General features: G+C 37.5%; 1 protein-coding gene across 3 annotated transcripts; it reads left to right on the forward strand.

Moving 5' to 3' along the window:
• Positions 1 to 1,717: 1,717 nt before the first annotated feature.
• Positions 1,718 to 26,739, forward strand: LOC111244651 (potassium voltage-gated channel protein Shaw-like). Of its 3 annotated transcripts, XM_022791956.2 has the most exons (3): positions 1,718 to 3,709; positions 13,145 to 14,297; positions 23,683 to 26,739. In XM_022791956.2, exons 1-3 carry the CDS (start codon positions 3,410 to 3,412, stop codon positions 23,766 to 23,768), a joined length of 1,539 nt encoding a protein of 512 aa, XP_022647691.1. In that variant the 5' UTR covers positions 1,718 to 3,409; the 3' UTR covers positions 23,769 to 26,739. The 3 variants fall into 3 exon arrangements, with proteins under 3 accessions (XP_022647691.1, XP_022647690.1, XP_022647693.1); XM_022791955.2 differs by lacking the exon at positions 23,683 to 26,739 and having other exon boundaries at positions 1,719 to 3,709; positions 13,145 to 19,510; XM_022791958.2 differs by lacking the exon at positions 23,683 to 26,739 and having other exon boundaries at positions 1,719 to 2,139; positions 13,145 to 19,510.
• The last annotated feature ends 283 nt before the right edge of the window (positions 26,740 to 27,022 follow it).

Genomic DNA, 27,022 nt, shown 5'->3' on the forward strand with positions numbered 1-27,022 from the left:
ACCAATTCTAGTCAGTAACGTCAAACCTATCGAAGCTAGCGTCTCATTTTATCCAATGTGATTTTCCTTAATCCAGTAGTCCAAGACATTTTTTACTTGCCGAATTCAATCCTTGATAAGTCTCGGTTTAACCCCTGCATTTACCGCCACGTACCCAGGAAATGCTATACATGCGTGGCATTTGCTTTAGCCCATGTAACTGTTGGAATCGCTCTCCATAGAGAAAGTTAGAACTAAGTGCGAGTATTGTGGCATCGAAACGGTCTGCTTGGTATATAGGGGCCATCTTTTGGCCGATGGGATTGCACGTAAATAAATGTTTATTGTAATATGTCTCTTCATTTAATGCGTTAATTTGCAGTTCGGGAATCTTGTCTCACCTAAAACAGTATTGTTGCTCTGTTTAACTTCCCTTAGTTATTACATTTTGTCTGCTTATTTCAAAGATTGAGAAATCTGATGAATCTATATGATATTAAATTTATACAATAACTACGGCGTGCTGCATACATGAACCTACAAGTTAGCTTAAACTAACGCAGCGAGCAACTTCATATGATTAAACTTTTAAATATACTGTACGAACTCAAAATACGTAATTACTCACTTAGGTGTTTTAAGATGAGTCTTGCGCCAAAAGCATCATTTTTCAGTGACCTTTAGTTCATATACTGATACAGTCATATCAGCTACAATTGCTACAGATTTTGAGATCTAGAGACATATTTTTCTCTATAGGAAGGACTTGTACCTCAAGTCAGTTCAACTCAATAGATCTTGTTTTAAGCAACTTCATACTGGCTCCCAAATTAATATCTTTTTAAAGCTAATTTCAGTTTTTTGATAGTTTTGGCTAATGGTTGGCTATAAATATTAGTGAGTGTAACCATTGTTGAACATGGGTTATGATTGCACTCAGTAGCTCTTTTCATAGCTAAACGTAATAGTAGATTTCTCCACTAAACTTAGGGATACCGAATGCTGCCTAGGCTTAATCTCAGCGCAGACACAAATTGCTTCGCGTGGAAAGCCAGTCGTACGAAGCATTGTTTAATGGCTTAAATACCAAACGTAAAACTCGGAAGGTGAAGTAGAATTAAACGCAATAATAATGAATATTGAAAAATTTACCTGTATAATTTATTTCAAATTATCTGAATGGCAAAAAATGTCTTTTAACAATTTACTTGTCTGCTTTCCAAAGAAATTCTATGTATAGGTATAGAGAGAGAGAGAATTACGGAGAGAGGTAGAAGTTGAAGAAGGAGATAAAAAAGAGAGCTAATACTAAGTAATACTATACAATTATGGATTTTGTCAACAAGCACCTAGAGTATCCTCCATTATTTACCCTGTTTTTTAAATAATATGATGGTACCTTCTTGAGACACGATTGTTTCAAGATCACGTAACGTATACGAGAGCAACACAGTTACACGCTTCTTTGAACCATCGGTAATATAGTTATCGTTAAACAAAAAGATTGGTAAATTGTAGAATACGGCTTTTATATAATTAAGATCCAGTTCAATGCGAGTCGTTGTTGATGACAGGCATCGGCATTACACAAATGGACGACTGGAATTACTGTAAGGCGGCTAAGTTGTTATGGTACACATAGAAACCAGGCGTCCGCAGGAGTTTGTGGAAAATGAGTGAGGAGGGAAGGGAAAGGGAGTAAGAACTATAAGTCGCGCCGAGGCAGAGTTGTTGGCGTATCGCTTGAGCGGATAGAAAAGGAGAGAGGCCCTCAGCAAAATGTTGGCAGAAGGGTAGCTAGCTAGTTGGCGAAACCTCAACGGTTGTGTGAGTGATACCAGGTCGCGCATGCGTGCACACTCCAAGAAAGCAGCCAGGCATCAATGGCTGGCTTAAAGGTCTGCTGAATACCTCAGTGCAGGCCTTATTCTTTTCCTCGTTTTGGTCCTTGCCTTAGTTAAAAAGACAGTAAACAAGGAGGTGAAGCAATAGAAAAACAGACCTGTCGTTTTAACAATAACTATTGCATGGGCATATCACAAGAAATCTGCGCCAAACCCCACATCAAGAGCGTAACAGGGATCTAGTGGTATGGCGCAACGCGTGGTGTAAATAATACGAATAGATTGCTTTGTCGCAGCACTACGTAACCGTCAACAGGTACGCACTCCTGAGTAAAGAAACCTTTGCTTTATAGGGCTCTGGGTGACGTTGACAACAAAGTGAATTCTTAACGAAGTAATAAGTGCTCTGCCAGACGAACGGATCTATTTCAACGCAATAATATTCCTTTACGTATATTGTGCCCTACGTCGAAGTAAACGCAGCTGAGGGACACGAGGCGGTACATCGAATCAGTTACTTGAAGCTCGCAAGTAGTTTTAGGACTGGAGCTTGTGAAAGTCAAAAATGTGGTGTAAGAGACATGTTTACAATGCCAAATGTACGGCCCACAGTTGCTTTGCGAATAACTGGACGTGCTAAAATCCGCTTCGTTATGTGAAAAAGTACTGACCTAAAGTTGATTACTACCGTGTTCAACACTTCCTATCTGCTTTTTTTGTCACTCACAAATTAAATAAACATTGATGGCTCAGGTATCTCCATATTCAGAGCCTGTCCGAAAAAAGTAAATAAAGCCAACTTAAACATCTTGCTTTCCTATTGCACTGTTGGAAGAGCTAAAAAGGACGAAACACAAAGCTTGGAAAAGAAGATTCTTAGCAAAAGTAGCACAATCTCAACGGTGACTCCCGTCGTCGTACGATCTGCCACCGCTTGGTAACTTGGATAAATGTACCGCTGTATCAATCTTTAAACACACAACTCCAGTACTACCGCGACCATCCTAAAAATTATGACTACTGAAACAAAGATAGCGACAATAGCAAAGTATTCAACAGCTGCTAATACTGCTATATTTATTCATTTAATTAACACATTTCGAGGTTGTGATAATGTGAAATCTTGTGATGTACCTGCTTCGACTCCAGGTTATGATAATCATCGCATGCAGAAAACGATATCTATCCACCGCCAGAATAACACTAATAATACGGCGTGTTATTGTGATGATAACTAGATTAAAAATGGTATTCATGAAAGCATCATCAAACTTGACTAGAGACGAGCTATACGGGTAACCTAACGCGCCTACTGAATATTTGACGTGACTGAATTTTAATCCGTGCGTCGGCCGTTGGCCGGTCAATGGGTTCCTCGGGCAGCCTTACACAATTGGGCTGTGCCAAAAGCAGCTGACATCTTTTGGCGTACGTTTTGCTTCCGATTTACGTACGTTTGTATAAAAGTGGCATAGCCTTCATTATTTCTAAACCCTAACATCAACCAATCTAAAACCAGCCAGTACAGCTAATCGTACGCATGTAGATTTGGAAGGGCGCGTTTGTGTTATTGTCAAATCTGCGCGATGCATGCGGCCCGTGGACTCGTTGACGCGGAAAACCGCGTTGTTCTTAACGTTGGTGGTATTCGATTCGAGACTTATAAACAAACTTTAAAGAAGATTCCTGCCACGCGCCTATCGCGTCTCACAGAGGCACTCGCCAACTATGATCCATTACTTAATGAATTCTTTTTTGATCGACATCCGGGAGTATTTGCACAAATTCTGAACTACTACCGTACCGGGAAGCTACATTACCCCACAAACGTCTGCGGTCCACTGTTCGAAGATGAACTCGAATACTGGGGTCTTGATCCAAATCAGGTCAGTAGATAGCCCGCTGTGTGTTTCAACCTTGGTTTAATTCACACGCTTTTTTTCACATATAAGTTTTTTTGAGCAGGTTACATTTTGCTGGTAATTTTTTTCCAAATATAGAGCATCAAGGTTGTTGGAGTAGACCAAAGGCCAAGTGCAAAACTCGGGTTACTTTAATGTTATAAGTGGGGTCACTCATAAGTTACTCCCTTCTTTGTTAGGTATGAAGGATAGGAACATGATATTGATATATTTATTTACAGTTTGTAATAATTTTAAATCTGAGTTATTGTCCCGCATTTCTCAGGTCTCGTGCCTGGCGTTTTCATAAATTATATTGACGTAGTCATATAAATACACGTCAAAAAAAGCTGTGAGACTGAACGGTATCCCAAAAAAAAATTTCTCTATTTCCAAAATACTGTTATAGTTGAAAACCGAGACGTTTGATACGAAGCTGACTTCGTTAGTAGCAATCCTACGGAACTGTCTTCGAAAGAAGTTAACGGGTACCATTTTTTATTTCCAAAGGTCGATTTCAATAATTTATAGTAAAAACAATGCCATTAATCACTAAACAAAATGTATCGTGAATAAGACCAATTATATGCAATTTTCATGAATTTTGCTTGTCAATAGTATTCACGACAAAAGATATTATGAAAATGGCATATATATTTCATACTATACGAACGGATTGTTATTGTGCTCAATTCCCGCAATTTCACCCAACTAGACGCTCATACCACTTCTCAAATGCTCGAATGTATATACTGTACGTACATATATTTGTGATACTTTCTAATGTCGGCTTCTTTGTGCACTTCCCGTGTGGTCCTAAGAGCTATCATATCACGGGAAACATTACGCTTCTGTAATATCCACTTCAGTAACTCCATTTTTAACTATATCCAATGTTCTCAGCTGTAATAAAATGGGAGGACCATACTTAGCAGCGATGCAATATCCCTGGTAAGTAACTAGGTTATTAGAAATTTGGATAAAAAGATTAGGTCGCTATGGTACACTCTCTACCATATCTAGGCCACTCTCCACGGTTTTCATGCTAATAGCAAAAATCGGTGTCTCCATCTGACGATAAAACATTTACTGGTGTAAGAAGGCAACGATTTTATATAAAGAAAAGCGGAAATTCTAATTTCAACACATAATCTCTCAGCCCTATACAGTTACATTATTTCAGCGATTCAAAACAGATGATAATAAAAAAAATTCAACGAAATGAGTATACATATCTTGAAGGTAGACAGAACCCGACCGTCAGTCACCGAAGAGAGCCGACGACAAGTCACTGCCGTAAGGTTATTACGACCTACGTTACGCATCATGACCGCCATAAAAGGGGGGTTGAACAGCCTAACCCTTGATTGTGCACAATATTTTTTCTCTCGTCACGAAAATCCTCTCGTTGGAAAAAGTTTCATTAAATTTTCTCCAACGAGAGAATTTTTACTTTATTTAATTTTTAGTATTTATTGATATTTGTCTTTATATAATAATATAATATATAATATAATTATATTATATTATTATTATTAATCATAATAATTATAATAAAAAGATTAATATTTATCTAAGATTCGGCTAACAAATCGCCTGCGATGACTATCGGAAAATCGTTAACGGGGTATTACTTCATGTAGTGTATCCGTGAGTGTTTTGTCGTTCGATATCAGCTAATCGTCTCAATGAAAGGAATTGTCAGTGAACAGCTGGATTAACTCTTTTTCCAGAATTGAGAAATTTTATTTGCGAGTGGTTTGCGTATAATTGAGCGCCTTAACCGGTGAAACAGTAGCCTTTGCTAGCCACACTTATGTCTGCCATGCTTCTGCAACAGTAATTTATCCGGTTCACTGGCCACCGCGTGTAGTGTGTCGCCCGGGCCGATGTCTGAGCTCGTCTACCCCTTAAAGCTTCGGTTTAGGAAAATCAGGAAATTTGTGATTTATATGCAAGCTTGTGTATACAAGCCTCGTTAAAGCAAAGCGTCTAAGAAAAGTAAAAAATTGTCTAAGAACCTACAGGCACAGTATTCGACTGTTTTAACCTTTTCTGCATTGCAGGGCTAAAATGAGCGTCATCAGGAAGCATCTTTCTTTGACAGCTTACTGTAAACGAATGCGTAACTCCTTCTTTGTATGATCAATTGTAGTGTTTTTTTAGCAGATTATATGCTATTATGCGGGAGGGTTAGACAGTGGAAAAGATTCGTTTTCTCTTCCAGTTTCAATGCATCAGACTTCCTTGGTTAGACACTTAGATAAGGTTAAACATTCTAATAGATTGTGCTGACCTCTTGCAGACCAATAAGCCAGAATCCCCAAAGCATCGAGTTCGATACAAATTATAGAGTCTATAAGCTTTATTAACGCAACGGGTTATCATGCTTTCAGTATAAACCGACAATATGCTTTTGAATAAATAGTCAAGGGCGATTCAAGATGATAGGGTAGATTCTATATCCGGTAGGAACTATCATGCTCCTTAGCCTTTTGTTCCTTTAACATTCCACATAGTGGTAGTTGCTGCCGTATTTTTGACTTGTAAAAAAAGTCATAAGTCAACAACGTTGTCTAATTTTACATATGTTAGAGATACTTCCACAGGACTTTTTTACACGCTGCTGCAGTGTGCAAAAAGACTCATGCAGAGGGATTCATTTTCCTACTGTAGACATACATTATAGTGCGACAGTAGTTATTCCTTTCGCCTACCAGTGTCCTAAATCAATATTTGTAGACGTTCGTTTTGCGAAGAATGTGCGAAGCTGTTTTATTAGAATCTATAAACTTAAGGACAATGTTTTCGTCTTAGACTTGCTTTACGCTATTCCGTATGCAGTACTATGTCATTGTCAAATCCATTATTGATTGGACGTATTTGATAAATATGAGAGGTTATATTAATTGCCATTGTAAGTGGAGCATTAGTTAAACTGCGCGTTCCACGCTGAAGCGCCTGGTCCAAGATAAGCATCTTAAATTTACGTTCAGTGACTAAGGCGTCTTGTACCAAACTACTGGAGGCTAATTCCCAATTCGAAACTTTCAAGTGTGTCTACGCACGACGTCAATTAGACCACCACGTGTTTTCTATTGTGGTAAGAAAACATATTACCAGTGCACTGTTCCAGAAATTGAGAAACCATTAGAAATCGCTGCCTTTAACCAGATGTAAACCTTGATGTTCGAGTTACGCAGATATCGGAGGAAAGCCGAGGTATCAAAACCACTGCTGTTAGACTAGAGTATTTGCACTATAACTCTTTTTTAAATTTCAGAGCATGAATCGAATAGTGAAAAGTTCCTTGATTGTCCGAAGTTGCTTTGACCAGACGTTGTTTAAGTTATAGAAGATGTTGGAAAGCGCAATAAGGAATAGAGGACTGAGCGTTGAGCATAAATACAGTGACATTTTCACTATATATTCCTCAAGTCATTGAGAAATGAGATGGAACTCTTCTTTCAAAGCTTGATCGCTAAAGTATTAACATAAACGCAACTTTTTGTATGTCTCGAAATATGGCGTCCATGCTTTTAATACATGGGCGCTTTCGGTACGGTGCAAAAAAGACTCGTACGCAGTAGTAGTGTAGAATGCGGTGCATCTAGGGGTACTACCATATCCGATAAACTAAAAACTATTTGTTAGCGAGACGATCACATAGCTTGAGGAAATGCTAAATTTATACAGTGGAATTGTGAGAAGGCCCAGACGCAATAAACAATTTCGTACTAATGGAGACTTGGTCAACTGGCCTTTATAACTTACCGCGTTTCTATTCTGCGCATTGCCCTGCATTGAAGAATAACTGGTCAGTGCGTCCTAACAGAAAGATCTTCCTTTTCTGCAATCATAAGATAGACGACCTCACGCCGTACCTAATTGGGAGTAACGTCTTTATCTTGCGTCAACTAAGTTTCATAGCGGCCTGTGTTTGGCCGGCTGATTCGGAATCAACGCATGTGCTAGCGGAAAACTCTTCAATTGACTGGAAGTGTTAATCTGTCAATTTTCCTCTCCTTTTGTGATTACCGGCCATTTCAACGTTCAGCGTTGACCAGACGAAACCGAGCCGCACGACGGTCTATCAAGACAGGCTTGCAGAGTTGCTGGCTAGTCAATGATATTTCGATATTTACTTCCTTGGGATATGTAAGAAGATCAATTATCGATATATGCGCAATGAACGAAATCGTAGGTGGAATAAAGCTTCAGGGTGAAAATCACTCATCATCAGAGACCGCAAGCATTAGTGCTTCTATATTAAGGGAGATTTCAGTGCTTAAGTTGCATATGTGTAAATTGTGCTGCAAAAATGTAACAAGCTTCTGGAACCTATGCACGAAGCCTTCCTGTATCTAACGTGATAAATTCGGAAACTTATATGCAACATCTGGTTGAAAATGTTCAGTATACAGTACAAACTGTTGGAATGCTTTTACTCAGACCTAGAACGGTGCTTGTTAAACATTAGTGAAAATTCTGCAGTATTTCGCTAAATTTTACAACTTTTACCAAAAAAGCCATAGATGGCTAGGGCCATGAAAAAATTCTTACAAGATACTTTATCGAATGAAATGGCCTGGAGACGGTTCTATCGCATTGGTTTTAAAAATGTCGGTGCAAAATATACTCCTTGTATTGGGGGACAAATTAAGGAAACGAATGGTAAAACTATTATAAAGTTAAGCAACACCGAAATGTGAGTAGCAAGAAACTAAATATCCGTTACCAAACAGTGTTAAACCATTTGAAGAAAGCTGGCTGCAAAAAACCGCTCGATGCTTGGGCACAATACAAATTGACGCAAAGTAATTTAGTCTATCATAGTTTGATCTGCGAAATTTTACAGAAATGCAACGAGATCGGATCCGTTTTAAAGCAGCTGATCAAAGGTGATGAAAATTGAATCACTTAATATGGAAATTTGCAAATTAAAAAAATGTTTTTCAATATGTGACAAAGCCCACAGCGATGGAAAAGAAAGTGATGTTGTGTATTTAATAGTACTGAAAAAAAAAGCGTATCTCGTAAGTTGTTGTTGCCTGGCAAAGCGATCGACTAAGACCCCTGCCGTCAACAGCTAATGAAATATAAGTCAATTAAAAAAATCGACCGGAACTTGTGAACAGGAAAAGTCGTCTCCCGTTATGAGAATGCCAGATCACATACATCTTCAGCTATCTGGAAAATATTGCGGGAACTTGTATGGAACATTTTAATGCATCCTCCGCATAGCTATCGTCTGTTTCCGTCTCCGCAGAATTCTCTTAATGGTGTTAATTTAGTGTCAATGGAGGGATGCAAAAATCGCGTATCATATCTTATTTCACAAAGAAACCTGAGAAGCTTTATGGCGATGGAATGATGGCATTACCAGAAAAATGGCAGATGATAATCGATTAAAACGGCGCATACTTGGTAATATTATTTCAAAATATAAATATGTTTTCAATTATGGCTGCAATTTATATACTTGTCAACTCAATATGTACCACACGTGCGCAGCAGTAACTGTCTTGTAGTGAAAATAAATCATTCTATTTTTCGAAAAGATTTGACAGAGTTTCTTACCCTATAATGTCCTGATAATTACGTGAGCTTTAAGAGGTAGGGAAGCCATAGCTTTGAAGTACCACCCTATAACCATCAATTCGGGGTCAAAGTAGATGAGCCCGAACTCTTTAGTGGTATTCTGTCTAATGTGGAGCAGGGCTTTTGTGTGAGATTTCCTACGCTTTAGATATATCTTACCTGTAAAAATGATAGAAAAGTATGTAAATAATTGAAAATTATGACCCGTGCGATAGCTGCGTTTGACAAAGCTACATAAAGTCTTAATGTACTGTTGATTTTTGATTGGTGATAGTGCCTTCAAACCTATCGGTTTGAAGTTGAATTTCTTTTTAAATTGAAAAGAAAAATTGAAAAAGTCCGATTGGACCCTTGGTTTGTATGTTTGGATAAACTTTATTTGGATTTTCAAAATAGCTTCTTCCATACATTGTTGCACAACAATGCTATCCCAATCACATATAAATGCAGGTATGCATAATTTCGTTTACACTCTTAACAGTTATACTGTTTCCAGTGCTCAATATATACAGGGTAATTCAGCTAATTTTTCATTAAATTCAGCTAAGGAAATTATATTTATTTATATAACTATTTATAAAACAGGACAATTAACCAAATATCGGCTAAAATTATATTCCGCTCGACTTTGTTGTCATCGCGGTACATAAAGGTTAGATTGAATGTGACGACCAGAAATGACACCTTAATACATACAAAACACTTTGTTAAAATATTTATTTTTATTTAGATAGTGTCCTAGAAACAACTTTTCCTAGCCTGAGTTTGGGTAATCTACCCTGTGTAATAATAACACACATCATTTTATAATAAAAAGTATACTTTGTTTTTTTTCGAGATGTAAATAGTTTTTAGTTTTAAATAAACTTATGGAAACACTAACAACGGCGTGAAGGCAGTAAATTCGAAAGCTGCTTCCTATGCGACCAGTTAATAACGATCTTGTTGCCCCAAAGTAAATACGATTTAGTGCCTTTACCTAAAAAGCTAAATATTTTCTGGTACGTATTCTTCTAAAAAATACGTCTCGTACCGCTGTTAGACGTTTTACCACACGACTTGCTCTCAGCATGAAACGATGTGTCCATGCTCCAATTCGAATGCAAATTGTACCCCTCAAATTTTGGTAGAAAAACACTCCACCCACCGGGACATACCGGCACTGTCTGAAGAACGGCGTCTATCTATAGACTCCGGAATAGGCTTAATTCAGCAGATATACTCCTTTCTAGTCGTTCGCAATAATGATCAGTGTGCAATAGAACAATTATGAACGCGCGTGAGATCGCTCGTATTGAACGGCGTGGCTTTTATATAGAGGTGAATAATAGCGTTAACACTCATTGTAAATGTGTTTCATGCTGTATTATTAAAATGAATGCCATCCATTAACCAACAATACAAATGAATACGAATTATTTTGTGTAAAATGTTATTGTTTCTGTGTTATAATGTTATAAAATGTGGTTGTTTACATTTCTGGCGAAATGAATTAGAAGCGTGCCTTTTTTTTGCGATAACTACGCTCGCTAAATGTGCGTTGGCTAGCGTATTTTACAATATATAATAATATTAGTTTTGTCCGTCCACAGCATTGTCAATAACTTTTTCTTTTTTCAAAATATGGCACATAGTCGTTGCACATACGCTATCAGCACGATAGTACTTCATGGCCAAAACAAATACTAAGATATCAAAAAAGTTTGTGAAATCCAAAGTTTAAGTGTAACCAGTGGTAGGTCTAGAACCGTTTTAATTATGGTAGAGCTTTGCTTTACCTCAGATATGTAGATATGTGTTTGGTAGAGAAGTACTGCTATTTGTTACACCATGAATCTCTGAATTTTTTGATACACCATATGTGATGTATGTATGTACGTATGTATATAGATATAATCTTAATATTATTTTATTGAGCGAACAATTGCATGGATTAACCTTTCTTTGGAGAAATAGACAAAAAGCCTGAATTGTCAACTTAAATATGCTACTGCTGAACTTAAATATTTGCACCTATATCATGGAAATTAATAAAGGAAGCCTGAACTCCCAACGACACCTTATACTTTCTGCGTTATACTACCATTGAAATTAAAACCAAAATAGTAAACTCAGTTACCCCATAATTAGTCCTTAAATTAAAGATCTTGTTTTTGTGTAATTCAAAAACTAACGCTATTTACTTTGGGCGTTATATAAAACGCTGCTAATAAAGCAAGAAATATACATTACCTTACTATCTGAATATAAAGATGCGCATACTTAACGTTATTCGAAAAAATTAAGCTTTTTAGTTCAAGGGTGGTACCATCAGCGCATTATTAGAGTTAACCTTATGTTTTTAACTGATGCAGTAGTTTATAACAAAAAAAGCATTGTTGTATGTGAGCCCTTTCTCTTATACGTTTTGTGAACCTCACGAATAGTCCTTTTTAGCAATTTATGAATAGAAATCCTTTAGCGCCCGTCTTTCGCATTATTGACGAAAACTGAATTTATATTTTTCGTTTCTTCTCATTTGCTGCTTTTAGAACTTTATCATAGTTTAGTTATTATTTATATTATACTTAGTGTAGGTGTCTACTTCAGTTTCCAGCACGCGCCCCAGTTGGCTTGTCCTTACGAATGCTTCACAACCAAGTAGTGGTAATTTAAAAAATAACTTTAGGGGTAGAATGATTTTTAGGTTTCTCTATTATTCATTCATCGAATCTTTTCTCCTATTGGAATTGACCTTATAGATTCTAGATGCATAGCAAATGTTTTAAGAATAGTACGGACCAAAAACAACCGCTTGGAACTCAAGGCAGTGCATAGTAAGAAGCGAATTTATAGTGTAACTCGTAATAACTTACGAGCCAGAACACAGAAACCGTTTCTTTAAATTCGTAACCTAACGGTACACTAATTTTATTGTTAGCTTCCAAAAAGCTCATCTAAGCTTCAAGCTGGTCAAGCTTCAAGGAAACCAAAAGGCTACTTATTTTGTTTTCAAGTTAATGGTTGACTTAGTTACTAGTAAGTTCTGTTCTCTTTACCGGTAGTTCTGTTCCACTATGTGACGACTGACTATCGTTGGATATCGCAAAGCTCTCAGAATACTTTAGATAACAAAAGAAGGGAGATAACAAAGAACATAACAGAAAAAGATCAGGCCATTGCACTTAAATTTCAACGATTTTTCCAATGATATGTTCAATCATTTTGCTATAGGGGCAAGATTGCCATCTCTATATAAATAGGTTTCGATCACATATTAGAGGAGTATAAAAAATAGAACGTAAGGCGCTCGCTTATTATTATTAGCGTTTGTCATATTACTGGCCTTGATTTGGATTCCTATTCTTGCCCGGCAATTTTGAATGATTATAATGTCTTATTAAAAGCACGTTAGGAACTTGCTTCTAAAAAGACCTACCTACGCCTTTCTTGCCACCATTGGTGGCATAATGAGTTCTATAGCATAAAGTTCCCGTGATAGTGAAATGGTAACGTGTTTGCCTATTAAACTTAGCGATTCGAGGTGGTTTAGGTTCAAATTGGGCGTAGACACACTTCGTTGCGTGTTGGCAGTAAGCCGTCTAAAGCAATGCCTAACGGCTTAGGTAACCGCTGTAACTCAAAATATTTAGTTCATATCGCTAACTACTCGCAATTAATTCCCCTTCAATTCACCGCTATAATGTGCTCTCGCGATAGTCCTCTTTAGATTAAGACTCAACCGGAATACAGTCGATATGTAGACTGGAGTGAAGGCGGCAAACATTTAATAATGGATGGCCAAGTAACAAATAATTCTTTGTATCTTTCCGATCGCAGGTTGAACCATGCTGTTGGATGACTTATACGGTGTATCGAGACACGCAGGCGACTCTCGCTATCTTGGACACTTTGGATATAGAGAACGAGAAACCTTCCGATCAAGACCTCGCGAAAAAGTTTGGTTATGAAGAAGCCTACTTTAACAACAGCATGTCTTTCTGGCAAACCGTAAAACCAAAAATCTGGCTGCTTATGGACGAGCCCTATTCATCGCACTACGCTAAGTTTATTGCGGTCATGTCGGTTTTTTTTATCTGTGTTAGCATCGTGTCATTCTGCCTAAAGACTCATCCCAACATGCGTGTACCTGTAATCATTAACAAAACTATCGAGCAGGTCAATTACTATCAAACACCAATTAACCTGAGCGAGTACACCATTAATCAAAATCGTTATTCTCCACCAAACGGTTGGAAGAGCGATGGAAAGAAAGGAAAGAACTACTATTCTAATACTTGGATATTAGACAAGGTTAAAACAGATGCACATGCCGCTTTCTTTTATATCGAATCTGTGTGTAACGCTTGGTTCACTTTCGAGATTGTTGTGCGATTTGCCGTTAATCCGCGCAAGCTGGACTTCGCCCGAGACCCGATCAACATCATTGACTTTATAGCCACAATGTCCTTTTATAGCGACATGTTATTACAGTACCTAGCTGCTGACCTAGAGAACGCTGACATCCTAGACTTCTTCTCAATTATTCGTATTCTGCGACTTTTTAAGCTAACCCGACACTCTCGAGGGCTTAAGATTCTCATCCACACATTCAAGGCGTCGGCCAAGGAACTCGCGCTTCTTGTCTTCTTCCTCGTCCTCGGCATCGTTATCTTCGCCTCGCTCGTCTACTACGCGGAGCGTCTTGGCGTCAACCCAAAAAACGACTTCACCAGCATTCCCGAGGGCCTCTGGTGGGCTATCGTCACCATGACCACAGTTGGCTACGGAGACATGGTGCCCAAAACATACGTGGGCATGTTAGTTGGTGCATTATGCGCCCTTGCTGGCGTGCTCACAATTGGCTTGCCTGTTCCCGTTATCGTTAGTAATTTCACCATGTTCTACAGTCACACGCAGGCCCGGGAAAAGCTTCCTAAAACACGTAGGCGCTTCATAGGAGAACCTAATCAACCGGCTAGTGGCATAACAGGTAATGAGGGTCAGTCGACAGTGGCGGGAATAACCGCCGCCAACCGCCGTTTAAACACTATCAAACAAAGACGAAAAGGAGCCGCTGAACCATTATTGGATCTTTAACAAAAATCACCCTTTTTTAAGCAAAACTAACAGAAAAGTTTTTATCATATCCGTGTGACGGCCTAAGGGCGTTCGTCCATCCGGTCGCGGATCGCCCTTCCACGTTGCATGGCGCCAACGCCCAGTATTGAAGCAACAGCAGCAACGGCAGCAATAAAAAAAATATCTTCTCTCCCAATGCACTCACAATCCTAAACGCGGATGCGAAACTGTATAGCAGTTATATGAACAGGTGTATAACTGTGCACAGTATTGTTCAATCTAATTTTTTTTCCGAATATGCACCTTTGTAATCATTGCTGCGTCGTCAACCACGTCAACAGCTAGAATTATATGTATTGTTAGCCCCCTGCTGTTAGTAGGTTGAAACAATAATACATACGATGCAATAACAGAAACATTAATTTGAAGCTAAAATAATAGAGTAAAACTTGTTTTATACGATGCGATAGGCATTTTGGATTTTGAGACGCCTTACTCTCTACTTCCATCACAAACTATCGCAAACCAGGGCTTCATGATAGTTTTCAGCCAACTAGCAAGTGTTTCTAAAACAAAGGTGATATAGTTTATATATATGCCATCAATTTTAATTCACTGCCGGTATTGGGGCTAGCTGATACTTACATGGTGCTTCTAACCTGTGGCGCAATGTTCTGGGAAGTGGTTTTCGTGATTAAAATCACGGGGTTATGATTTGATTTCTTTACAAACTACATGGCGGGCCAGAAAAGCAAAGATACAAGAATAAAAAAAGACCCCATGTGCATCATTGTTTTGAGTGACTTGTCACAATATCAATAAGGCTCTGTATTCACCTGGACTCTACAGACGTAGCCTTTTTTGAAACAAGTCTTAATAGGATCTTGATCAAATATGTTGTGACATTCACTTTATCATTCATGCTTGCTAACACTGAGCAAGCATAATCATATCGAGGCATTCGGTCAACTGCAGTATAATTATGAAATAAAATATTGATTAATGGAAATGCCAGTTACTGTTTTCAAAAATCTGTATAGCTAATGTCTGTCTACAACTTAGTGAATCGGCGGCAGCTAAATGATAGCAATGAGGGTAGAAAAAGGTCTATGATACAAATAAATCGTAGCAAACTATGCCACCCAGTTACTAATTGTGCTGCATAGTTTGGTATTAAACTATATAAGCAAGTATACAAACTATATAGCATGAACTATACGACACTTTAAAATTTAGGCGATGGATACTAAATATAAACAATACAAGAAATGACGGAGCAATAGAGTTGAATTATTGGGCTAGCTAGGCTGGGTGCTAAAAACCGTTAAGCATTTTTTCTCAGCCTCACTTACGCCAAGTCCACATTCGTACATTTGAGTATTTGTAACATAAAAATAACTATGACATTGCGTTCGTTTCGGACAAACTAATCTGCCCCGGGTTGACATTTTTTAATATAACCTGGCCTATACGCACCAGCTGCCCCTGTTTTTAGGTATATGTGAAAACAAGCAAACTTGTTGAAGCTGCTTGACGTTTTTTACGACTCGAGAGTTGAGTGGACCTTGTGTAACTTACCGATGGTGTACGTTTGTTTTACATCATTCAGGTTGTTTGATCTGGCATGATGATATGCTGTACCAACAAACTGAACACTTAATCAGGGATAAGAACAGCAACGAATAGCTAGTATAAATAACTAAAGAGATGAAAGGGAAAAAAATCGCAAATATAGGTACCTTAAACACTCAGGATTACATTTTAATTGGAGGAAATACTTTGTGCCTCTAAATCCTGAGCACTAAACGTCTTGTCGCCGGGTTCACTTATCGGCACATACAACTATTGCTGGGCTGTCTACGTTTATTAATCGATCTGCAAGCAGTACATGATCATGAAGATTATTGCGTCTAGTCATTGAAGACACTCCGTTCATTTATATAAATGCATCCCTTTTGACTAACTCTGTATTTCACAGACACTATGCAATTACTGAGACAAACAAGCACATACATACACACGTAAAATAAATCATACGTAAAAATACATCGGAGACAAAACGACGCAGCGTTGCTTGATACTGACATAATGTATCGCTAACATCGACATGTGAAGCTTTATTACAAACACACAAATGAATAACTGAACGAAAAACCGTCTAACCTATAAAGTCTAATATAGCTGGAGCTAAGGATCTAGCAAGCATCGAGTAGCACACTAAAGCTAGTATTATTATTACGAATATTGGGTATATCGTATGGCAGCGACCACCGGACTGACTTTCACGTATTACATGTAAGCCATCTACAGTTACCTCGGCTGTATTAGGCAATCTCATATCACAGCCATGCTACCGGTACACCAGTCCGCATGTCCTGCATTAAACGACGAAGCCGACAAAAAAAACGAATTTTAAATAGGCATATGGGTAAAATAATGTTTCTAAAGTCAGGGAAGACACATTGTGCTAAAGGTTTTCTGTTTTCACTCAGCATTTTGCCTACACACCTAGATTTAAAATACGACTAACCATGTGCTCAGCAACTATGAATGCTTTTAGAACCATTAAATGATGCATAGTAGCTTAGGGACTATATAACGCACTAATTTGTATTAAATTTTGATATACATTTACATATGTCTTGATGCAGGTCTTGTGGCAAGATGACGAAACATTAACAACAGGATGCCATTGCAAAGTAGTAATATTTTTATTCGATTTTTATGTTTATCATTTTACTTTACTATGTAGTACCTACTAAAGTGGGCCTAATTCCTATACCAAATAGAGAATTAATTCAAAATATAGAGACTGAGGGTTATCAATGTATTAAATGTAGTTAGTCAAAGGATGAGCTGATAAAAATAAGTCATTATTTCAAAGCTTTACTAGAGTTCAGCTAGCAATGAAGCAGGAAAACATAATGGTAACATTTTTTGTCCGACGAAGTTTCGTTTAATTCTTGCTTCAAAATGAAGCTTGGCTTCCCTTTTATATACCACATTTCCTAGAATCATATCTTTGTACATTGGTGTAGTCTTTATTGGTTAATGATCAACAGTGTAGGCTACTGTGAATCTTAACTATTATCTTGTTAGCACACGTTTCTAGTTTAAAACAGAGTGCTAAGGCAAGCTAAATGTAGTCTAATATTCTTAGAGTTTTCCAACAATTTTCTCGCGATCCGTGCTTATCTGAAGTCAACTGGATGTGCAATGATGTTTATTCCGCAGGCACAAGCAGAATATATAATATGTCGAAAATCAAGATTAACTAACTGAATATTCTCTCAAAAGGCAGCAGAGCGGCACTCATTTCTCAATTACATTCATTGTTCAACAAAATCATAACACTTTTAAATAGAATGTGCTTTATTTATCGGTAGAAGCCCATGACCTTAAAGCTTTTAAATAAATATTCGAGTACACATATAATGTACTCGTTACTTCTGTCATAGTGGTAATATATTGCCTTTTTCGAGATGTCGCATCGTGCACCTACGATCTAAAGGAAAATATCGGAGTACCGCTATATATGGCCGAATAGAATGAATGAGCGGTTCTTATTAAGATGATTTAAAATACTTTGGGTGCTTGTATAGCCGACGCATACATGTATAACTACGCTATACGATATTACTTTCAACAACAATTTTAAATAGTACTTCACACGATTCGGGTGCGTCTACATACGATATATCAAGAGCACTACGTAAAACATATGCATAACGTAGCTAACTCTTGGACACACATTCACATACAAACACAGATATATCCGTGTTTGTGCTTTTATATATATATATATATATATATATATATATATATATATATATATATATATATATATATATATATGTGGGTGACATACCAGTCGTTTCGCTTGTTCTACACTTGGCAATTTAATACTCACCATTATTACAAAGCTCATTGGCTTCTGAGCTATAGAAACAGCCGTCACGATCCCGTAGATAGGATCTGAGGAACTACCAAAATGCAAAATGTTCATACGCAGTTAAGTGGTGTTATCATTACAATTTGTGGTATTATTGTATTATTAAAATTCCAGCTTATGAAATAAGTCAGAATTACGCTAGCAATGCACGACTCAGATGAAGACATATTGCTACCTATCGCAAAAAATAAAAACCGAAAAAGACTACGGCCTGCGTGGGGTCTCCGAAATAATTTCGAGTAGCAAATGTTCATATATAATGTGGTCGATATTCTTGTATTGAAAACAAAAGAACGAAGCTGGAAAAGACGAAACCAATTAATAAGAAAATTTGACTCTGAAATGCGCAGAAACCCATATTTTCAATTAACTTATGGTATGTGACCAGGTCTATTATGATCGTAACGGACTATATGAACTTACTACTATTACACAAGAAAAATAAATGTCAACTGTGTTTCTATACTATACTACATTTTCTTAAGCTTCTTACGTTTTCTATTATCTATAATCTTTCACAAGATTATATATAAACAAGTAAGTATCCGGAGACAGCTGTTGAAGCACACTTAAAGTAAATCATTCAATGGAGTAGTTGGTGCTGTTAAATTACGGTGCAATAGTGACTGGAGTCCGCAATCGTTAGCTGTGAACTAACAAGTAAATATTAAGTTAAACAAGCCAACGGATTATCTGACAAATGAGTCATGATATTACATGTTTTCATGCTCATCGGCATTGCGAAAAAAGAAACCTAATCGCAATTGTCAGGGACATTTGTCGTACGAATATTAAGGTTAAATGAATGTGTTAATGTCCATGTGGCGTATTGTTATGGTAACTGATTACATAGATTAATACGGTGTAGCCCTTTGATCCATTTTCTCTTAATTTGAGTAATTTTTATGAATATACGCAGTGTCTTATATGCACTATCCGTTTCATCGGCTGTACATTGCAGCATTTCTATATTCAAGTTTGTCAATCGTCTTTTTTTTTTTGAAAGATGAATCTGCGAATGAACCAGATAAAGTTGTACGGGTATTTTGCCACAATGCTGTGCGACGACACACGCGCTAAGCGATTGTTTCCCACATTAATGATAACTTAACGTCTTTGCGTGATGTGGTAAACCTATAACTCAAATAAAATTGAATTTTAGGTCGAAATGACACTCGATATCTTTACTGGCGGCATGTTTTACCATCTAAGATCAGTCTCTTCTATTTTCATGTAATCGTTATAAAACAGAATCATGATAAAAATCGTTGTTGTTAATTGTTACATGATCTCATCCAGAACAGAGACTGTCATCTCAAGTCGTTCCAGCGAAGTGAAGATTTATACGCACTAAATCAATTCTAATTAAAGCTTTCAACCTATGCTTAATAAAGAGAGTGGAAAGAAATACGCAATGAAAATAAACACCTTGAAACTATTGTAATGTCACAACCAACTAAGCTTCTCGTAATCACTCGTACTACATCCATCATGATGCCGTGGTTCTTGAACTATAGAAAATAATTGATAAATGATATAATAATTTATAATGTTTACTCATTTGTATCAAATACTCACTCATTACCCGTATCGACCTATGGGCAGACACAAATTAATGAGGACTTGAAACTACAAAGCTAGCTGCACAGCGATTATAAATAAATTTCTCATTTACTTCTCAATTTCCTTTACTGACTCCCTACTATTACCACTTACTGAGTACAAAACGCGTGAGTACGATGTGGAGATTTTGAAGAGTCCTGTCGTGGAAAATGTCTTTAGTTTACTGGGAGTTTGATAATGATACTTGGAAAACAGTAATCAAAAATAGATGTGCAGTTCAGCTGTCCTAGATAGTGACGAAGACTTGTAATAATGCTAGAATTGGCCCTGAACCAACGCTCCAGTATCTGGCGCCCAGGTTTTCATATATAAATATTTCACAGGACCAGACCAGTATCTCAACAGTAAAGTCTGGCCCGCATAGTACAACTGAACCGAGGTCCTTTAAAAAATGGTTAAGGATGAATCATACGAAGCGATAGACCAGAGTTCGATTAATGGACACTTAAATTAGCCGTTTTCGCAAACTTTGGTTTAAAGTAATATTATAATAAGTTCCAAATCCAAAGATACCCAAAGAAAGTTTTCGTAGCTGGTTTAACCCAAAGTACCTAGACAGACAGCAACGTCTTGACCACTTAATGTAGCCATCTTGTGATGACAACTTTGAGGGTGTCTTCAAAGTAAAAGGCCTTTTAACTGCCTACTCGAATCAGTAACGCTAGAATGAAGTGCACCTAACCATGGTGCGACATACGTCTCTCTCGAAGTGAGGAGCTAATTAACGGCACTTATTTAAACACGGTGGGGCCGTAGACTATGTTCTTCTATGTTTGATACGTAGGACGTAGCCGACTGAGCCGTCGATTAATAACTTTTAACTCTACCAGTGCATGATAGTTTGATATTACTATCATACACACAATTACAGAAATTGTTTGTGCAGGTTAAATCCATCGTTGATTGAATTGTTTTTGAAATATCTGCGGTATGTCTATGGGTGGGTTGTATTCCTCGTATGCGGTATTGTCAAATGGACCCATTGTCAATCTTCAGGGCTGTAGTGTGTGCTGTTTAGCTGGCATATTTAAAAAATCAATTCCTAGAGAGAGTAGGTATAAAGCAGATAAGAGAATTATTTACAATTTCAAGTACCTTCAGCCCAGTCATGTTAGTGATAGGCCAAGGCATACAAAGATATGATCAATGCGCAGCCAGCGGATGAGCTATATATGATAAATATTTATGATTTGCTTTTTGTATGAAAAGGGGCATCGCTCTGAATGCACAAATTCCAAAACAAGCTTGTGAATTCACGCAGTTGACGAGGTTTGTGTTCTTAAGTGGCTCTGCAATGAAATGACACATATAAAAAGTTTCTGATAGATTTAACTTGTGACAGCTATGAAAATAAATTTTCGTAACAATGAATCGCTCCTTCGACCTCTGCTAAGGATCGCAAAGTGTCCAATAAAAAACCTTTAGGAATAAAATTAGAAAAGGTGCCAGCTTTCGGCATGCAGAAAAGAGCTTCCCTGAATATGAAAAATCGTTTCTCTGAGTAACAATTGGTCAAAATCTAATCTAATATAACCTACTCGAAGTATGTGACATAACTGTGTCATTTTATAGCTTACCATGCATATTACTCATTTTTCTTGAAGCTCTTAGGTCGCCCTCTCATATGGTTTCATCGACAAATTGGTGTTTTTTTTTGTATTTTAAGAAGCGAGACTCCAAATAACAATACTCGACTTTCAGACTCAGTTTAATGAGCACTAGCAAGTAATTTTAAGTCAGGGGCCAATTGAGTTTACTTGCGTCCTGGCTTTCTCTAAAGTATAATCGGAATACAACTTCTGCAGCACCCTTTTTTAGGTTTTGACAAACATTTGAAAACAATTACCACGACATTTGGCGACATTGCATTAGACAAACTTACAAGTCACATATCTGCCATGAGTCTAACCGGAACTCACAATGAAATCCAATAAAGACATCGCTCAGTTTGGCTAAGTTGTAATCAATCAGTTTTCCATGCTTTTTCTAGCACTGTCCATGCTACAAATCTACGTTAGGCCGACCTGCACACGTAGTATCGTTCAACACATAAACATTTTCCCTTTTTAGTTCTACCAATAGATTGAAAATAACTTTCAAAGTCTGTATTGTTAAGATTCGCGATTGCCAATACCTTTCGGTGTAAGAGGCGGCCCTACACCTCTTCTTGGTTCTTAATTCTTTATTATAGCCAAATGTACCGTTATCTTTAATAAAGCCAAGTTAAAGGATTTTGCCAAGTTGAGCCTGCGTAGTAAAAAAACTTAATGTTTTAACGTTGCCCTGATGCTACCCCGTGCAAACATGAAGTACATAAGCTTGTGGGTTTTTAACATAATCTGCATATCCGATACCACAAAGCTAGAACCAAGCTTTTTAGTTAGTCTAAAAGAGATCTTGTTACAGTTTGCTATCAAAAATGCAACCGCCAACCCATTGGATAAATAAACATAGGGTGGACACACATATATATGGGATTGCCTAAGAATGTGTATGTAGTTTTAATGATCATGGCCTCATACATACACTTAATATTTAAACCGCAAAAGAATCTATAGAATCATAAGATATGTAGATTTTCTCCTTACTGCGAATGTTCAAAGTGATTACTGTCCTGGAAAATATACTGCTGTAACGGTGAGCTATACATTCACAAGTTCAATTGTGGGTTTTAGATTTCTCAGTCTCGTAGTTTTTTTCTGGCGGAGATTTCATTTTGAATGTATTCCCACAAGAAAAATTCTATTGGTCTCATGTTTAGAGACCTTCATTTAATCCATCAGCTTGAAAGATTCTCATTAAGGTATGTTCCTACATTACAATAATAGCGCGCAGGAACTCCGTTCTGTTGGAACCATAATTTCACAAAGTTGTCCTGAATACGTAGTAAAACGACGTATTGAGGTAAATTCAAGTAACTGGCACCAGCAACTGTAGTGCGTCGATTTTGAAGTATGAGCGAAGATAAGCTATAGACCATTACGCATTAAGCGAACCTCACCCACATCTAAATCGACGGTCTATGGTATTGCCAGTCTTCATGTGACTTTAAAAAAATCCAAGTAAGATATTTACGAGAGAAATTAGACGATTCTCAATAGAGTTTATATTTTAGAAAGGCTAAAAAATCACCACAATAGTTTGAAAAGCCAGATACACCTGTATTTCTTTTATACATAAATTGACGTTATTTTAAAATATCAGTTGCCAGTTAGATCATCTAGAGAACTTCCAACGGCCAGCCTCTTTCAGAACTTTTGTTCCATTTTGCACGTTTTGGACTTTTTGTAACTATTGGCTTTCAACCGTCACAGAACTTACTTCCGCTGGATTTTTTTTGGAATGTTACCTCTTTGAGCGCCACTCGTTCGTTTGAAAATCGTTTGATAATGGTAACTAATAATAATAATGGTAAAAAAGTTATCTGTGGTTTAAGGAAGGGATATTTTGGAAATAACTAGTGAGCGTTTTTGTGTGCAATTGAAACTGTAACTGGTAATTATATTGAATAATCATGGCCGCCACATATAACACCTTTAGCACACGTGAGAGGTTTCGATGTAACTCTTGTTTATATTTAGGTACAACATGAGGTAAAGTTTTAATTGAAGTGCCGGCACTTAGCTTAATCGAACGGCATAGAACGCGTCCACTATTTTTTAATTCGACGAAGATTGATCTCGCGTATCCGTAGTAACGGTTAATATTTTTATGTTTCTAGGCTACTTTGTACGACGAATAAGTCTTGGTGGCAATATGATGAGTAAAAAGGGATCACAGCAATTGAAGTCAACTCTCGACGAATAGATTTCTTCCGTCCTGTTGCAAATAGTTGCAGATGATCTACCAGTTGTATGCTTGTTTATGAGAACAGATAGCTGATGTCCGTTCTACGGCTATCGATGACGAACACAGCCACATATTATACAGCAGAGTCACAGTTCGAAAAACGAAATAACGCTAAAACACGACGATTTAATGGGATTAACTGTTTCCGTTATGATAAGGCTCAGCTGTATTTAGTTATTATTAACTAAACCTATTATGAATCACTACGGTAAAACGTATATAACACAAGTGTTACTGTTGTACTATCAATAGTTAAACGTTTTCGTCAAATGTGTATCTTTTTAGACAGCTGAGATAGTTGAATAAAATGGCTACGACAGCTCGTTGCTACGCAGTCATTTTAAGAGGTTAAAGACCTGTGAGGAAATGACCACATCTTCGAATCTCAAGCGGAAGGACGATTTGCCATGATTACGGGAGCTTTTGAACAAGACAGAGTGGCCACAACGCGCTCTTTACCGACTTAATGTGGGACTCACTGCAATATGAAATAATGTACCTATTATATCACAGAAGAAAAGAAAAAACCGCCTACCACAAAAAAGGTTAGGCGAGAAAACGGCATCGAACGATCGAGGAAGCGATATTAATATAGATCCAGATGTAAGTTGATTTCGTATTCGCAATAGGCATCAGAAGCATTTATTCCTATTATAAGGTATTGTCCGAACAGAAACGACTGATGCTGTCTGATGCTTCAAATTTCTGAAGAGGCCTATCGATGTAAGGTGCGGCAATCGAAAGCATACAACGTGGTCAGTTAAGCACAAACAAAACTTCATCGCCACGGTTAAATTATCGTCTGGACCGAAAAAAACATTGTCGAACAATTTTGCGTCCGTTTGATTTTGATTGGTTAAATTTCTTCATAAAAAACGTTAAATGACGTTCTGTAGTCAATTACTAAAATAAGCATCTATAACGAAATCACTTATGGCCGTGTAAATCATGGTGATTATAATCCATCGGAAAGCATATTTTCAAAACTTTAGACTTTTGCCCAAATAACCTCGATAGATGGGCCTTAAACTTATGAAGTACAATATAATAGTGAAATACATACCTGGAAACATTAACCCGATTTTAGACTGTTGAGTCGAGATTTCTTACGGGCAGATATCAAACCTCGATAAAAACCTCGATTAGAAATATGCGACACAAAATAGTGTGAATACAATAGAATTCCAGACCCGCTTATAAAACAGGCAAAGGAGAAGACTGCTAAAACTGTCTAATGCCATTCCGCAGAGTTGGTCAAACAAGAAAAGCAAGGCTTCAGCAAATTCTAACTCATTAGAGAATACGCAACAAATTAATCGTTGCTAGAAAATGGTCCACCGCCCTAGATCAGCAAAAAATATTTTAAGTCAGATAGTTTGGGGCAAATAGCGAAGAAGGATAGCGTCTGTTTCAAAGGGTATGGAAGGCCGAGCAACACGCACACGGGCTGATTCAAGATGGAAAGCAAAAAAGTTTGAATATTCAACCACGAGCTGGCTTGTCACACATGTCAAGTGCACTTCACCATCATCAATCAAACAGGAATACTGAACGCGCTATTAAAATTGATACGTGAATAGTAAAAGCAACGGAGTTTAACGAAGATCTGAGCGAGTATGGCACTCTTAGAACGGCGAGCCATGGAATAGACAGATGCCCTCTTACCAATAGATAAATTCTATGAACGCACACAAACCCTATTATTACTTGATGAAGACTATAGTCTTTTTCAGAACGGCAGATCATATGCTTGTGCTAAAAGTCCTTAGAAGACGTAAATTAAACAACGCGAAAATGCATCATCACGGTATTAAGGAATTAAACCTTATAGTGATAGATAATGCACTTGAGTATAGCTTGCGGATTCTTCACATAAATAGACAATTAGCCATTGCATAGAACGGGTAAAACCAAAAGCATACAAACTCTGCTCACATAATGGGGATAAGATCATTATCAAAAAAAAAACGACATCTCATTATAACATTTATTCCGTTGAAATAAACTGAGGAAGTACATAATTCGTAATATTTATATGCTCAGCATATCCCACCTTATCAACAACTCGTTTAAGGATCACTAAGGCCGGTCCAACCAGCAATACAATAAGGGAGCGGATCGCATTTCGGTATAACGATGCGCTCACCGGAAACTACAGTGATTCAACAAACCGCAATACGGACTCAGTTAATGTCAAAATTCACCAAATACAACACAAAACATGTTTATTATTCGGGGCCGGCTCCTCTCAAGGTGCACGCGACATTAATGTTATTACTTTGCAGACTCGTACATAATACACACTTGTCGTGAAAAACATAGCAGCTGCAGCGCAAGAACGATTGCGCGCCTTAAAAACCATTCTTCTACCTCAAACCAGCAATCGCAGATCGAGGTGTTAGCTCTTAGCAGACGCATCATCGCTTCTCTGGCCAGGCGAAACATGGCAAATCGTAGGTCGTCCTCGAGAGAAAGCCGCGCTTAGACCACTCATACAACCAGTTACAGCAGCGCCAAAGGAACCAACTAAATAAACTTCAGGGCAAAAGACGGTAAAAAAGTGGCTGAAAACAAAATGATATATACGGATCAGGAGCGAATATAGTAAAAAAATAATAAATCAGAGAAAACGAAAAATCCAAGCGTGTTAACGAATATTAAAATTACAATGCAAGTATCAAATTCTAGCAATGAAAAACAATATTCATGTATCATAGTGATAATAAGATCACGGAAGGATAAAGACAGGAATTTATAAAAATTTGTTCATATTAACGATAGGATAAAATTCCTTCTGCAGGTACACCAACGGAACATTTTGAGCTTAAGTATAGGTTATTTAGTTATTAAAGTCGCAATGCTAATCAGTAGCACTGGTTATTACCAAAATACGGTTGCGTAGCAAATAAAGGAGTAGTCTTTTTTCTTATCGTTGCCTTTTCATTCACTCTAAATATTAATTGTACATTATACATATTCTGTAATATTATTTATTGTGAGGTAGTAAAAGGAAGAGCTTTACGGATAGTTGTTATTTCGAAGCGCCTGCCTGAAAGCACCATTCATGGAGCGCCGCCTAGCGGCGTGTGTTATAGGTTTCGTTGCCAGTCAGTAATACATTATTCAGCCACTATGAAACTGGACAGAATAGTAGTAGTTAGAATATCTTTCGCGACACGCGCATCTAGAGCTTTGCTAGGGTTGGCTTTCAC

This window comes from Varroa destructor, unplaced genomic scaffold, assembly GCF_002443255.2.
Source record: "Varroa destructor unplaced genomic scaffold, Vdes_3.0 BEIS01000002.1, whole genome shotgun sequence".
In the NCBI taxonomy this organism is placed as follows: Eukaryota; Metazoa; Arthropoda; class Arachnida; order Mesostigmata; family Varroidae; genus Varroa; species Varroa destructor.

What these genes read in the sequence shown, in the direction of transcription:
- LOC111244651 (XM_022791955.2), top strand. Translation starts at nt 3,410, where the DNA reads ATGCATGCGGCCCGTGGACTCGTTGACGCGGAAAACCGCGTTGTTCTT. An exon ending in GGGGTCTTGATCCAAATCAG is followed by an intron (nt 3,710 to 13,144) that starts GTCAGTAGATAG and finishes TTCCGATCGCAG; the next exon opens with GTTGAACCATGCTGTTGGAT.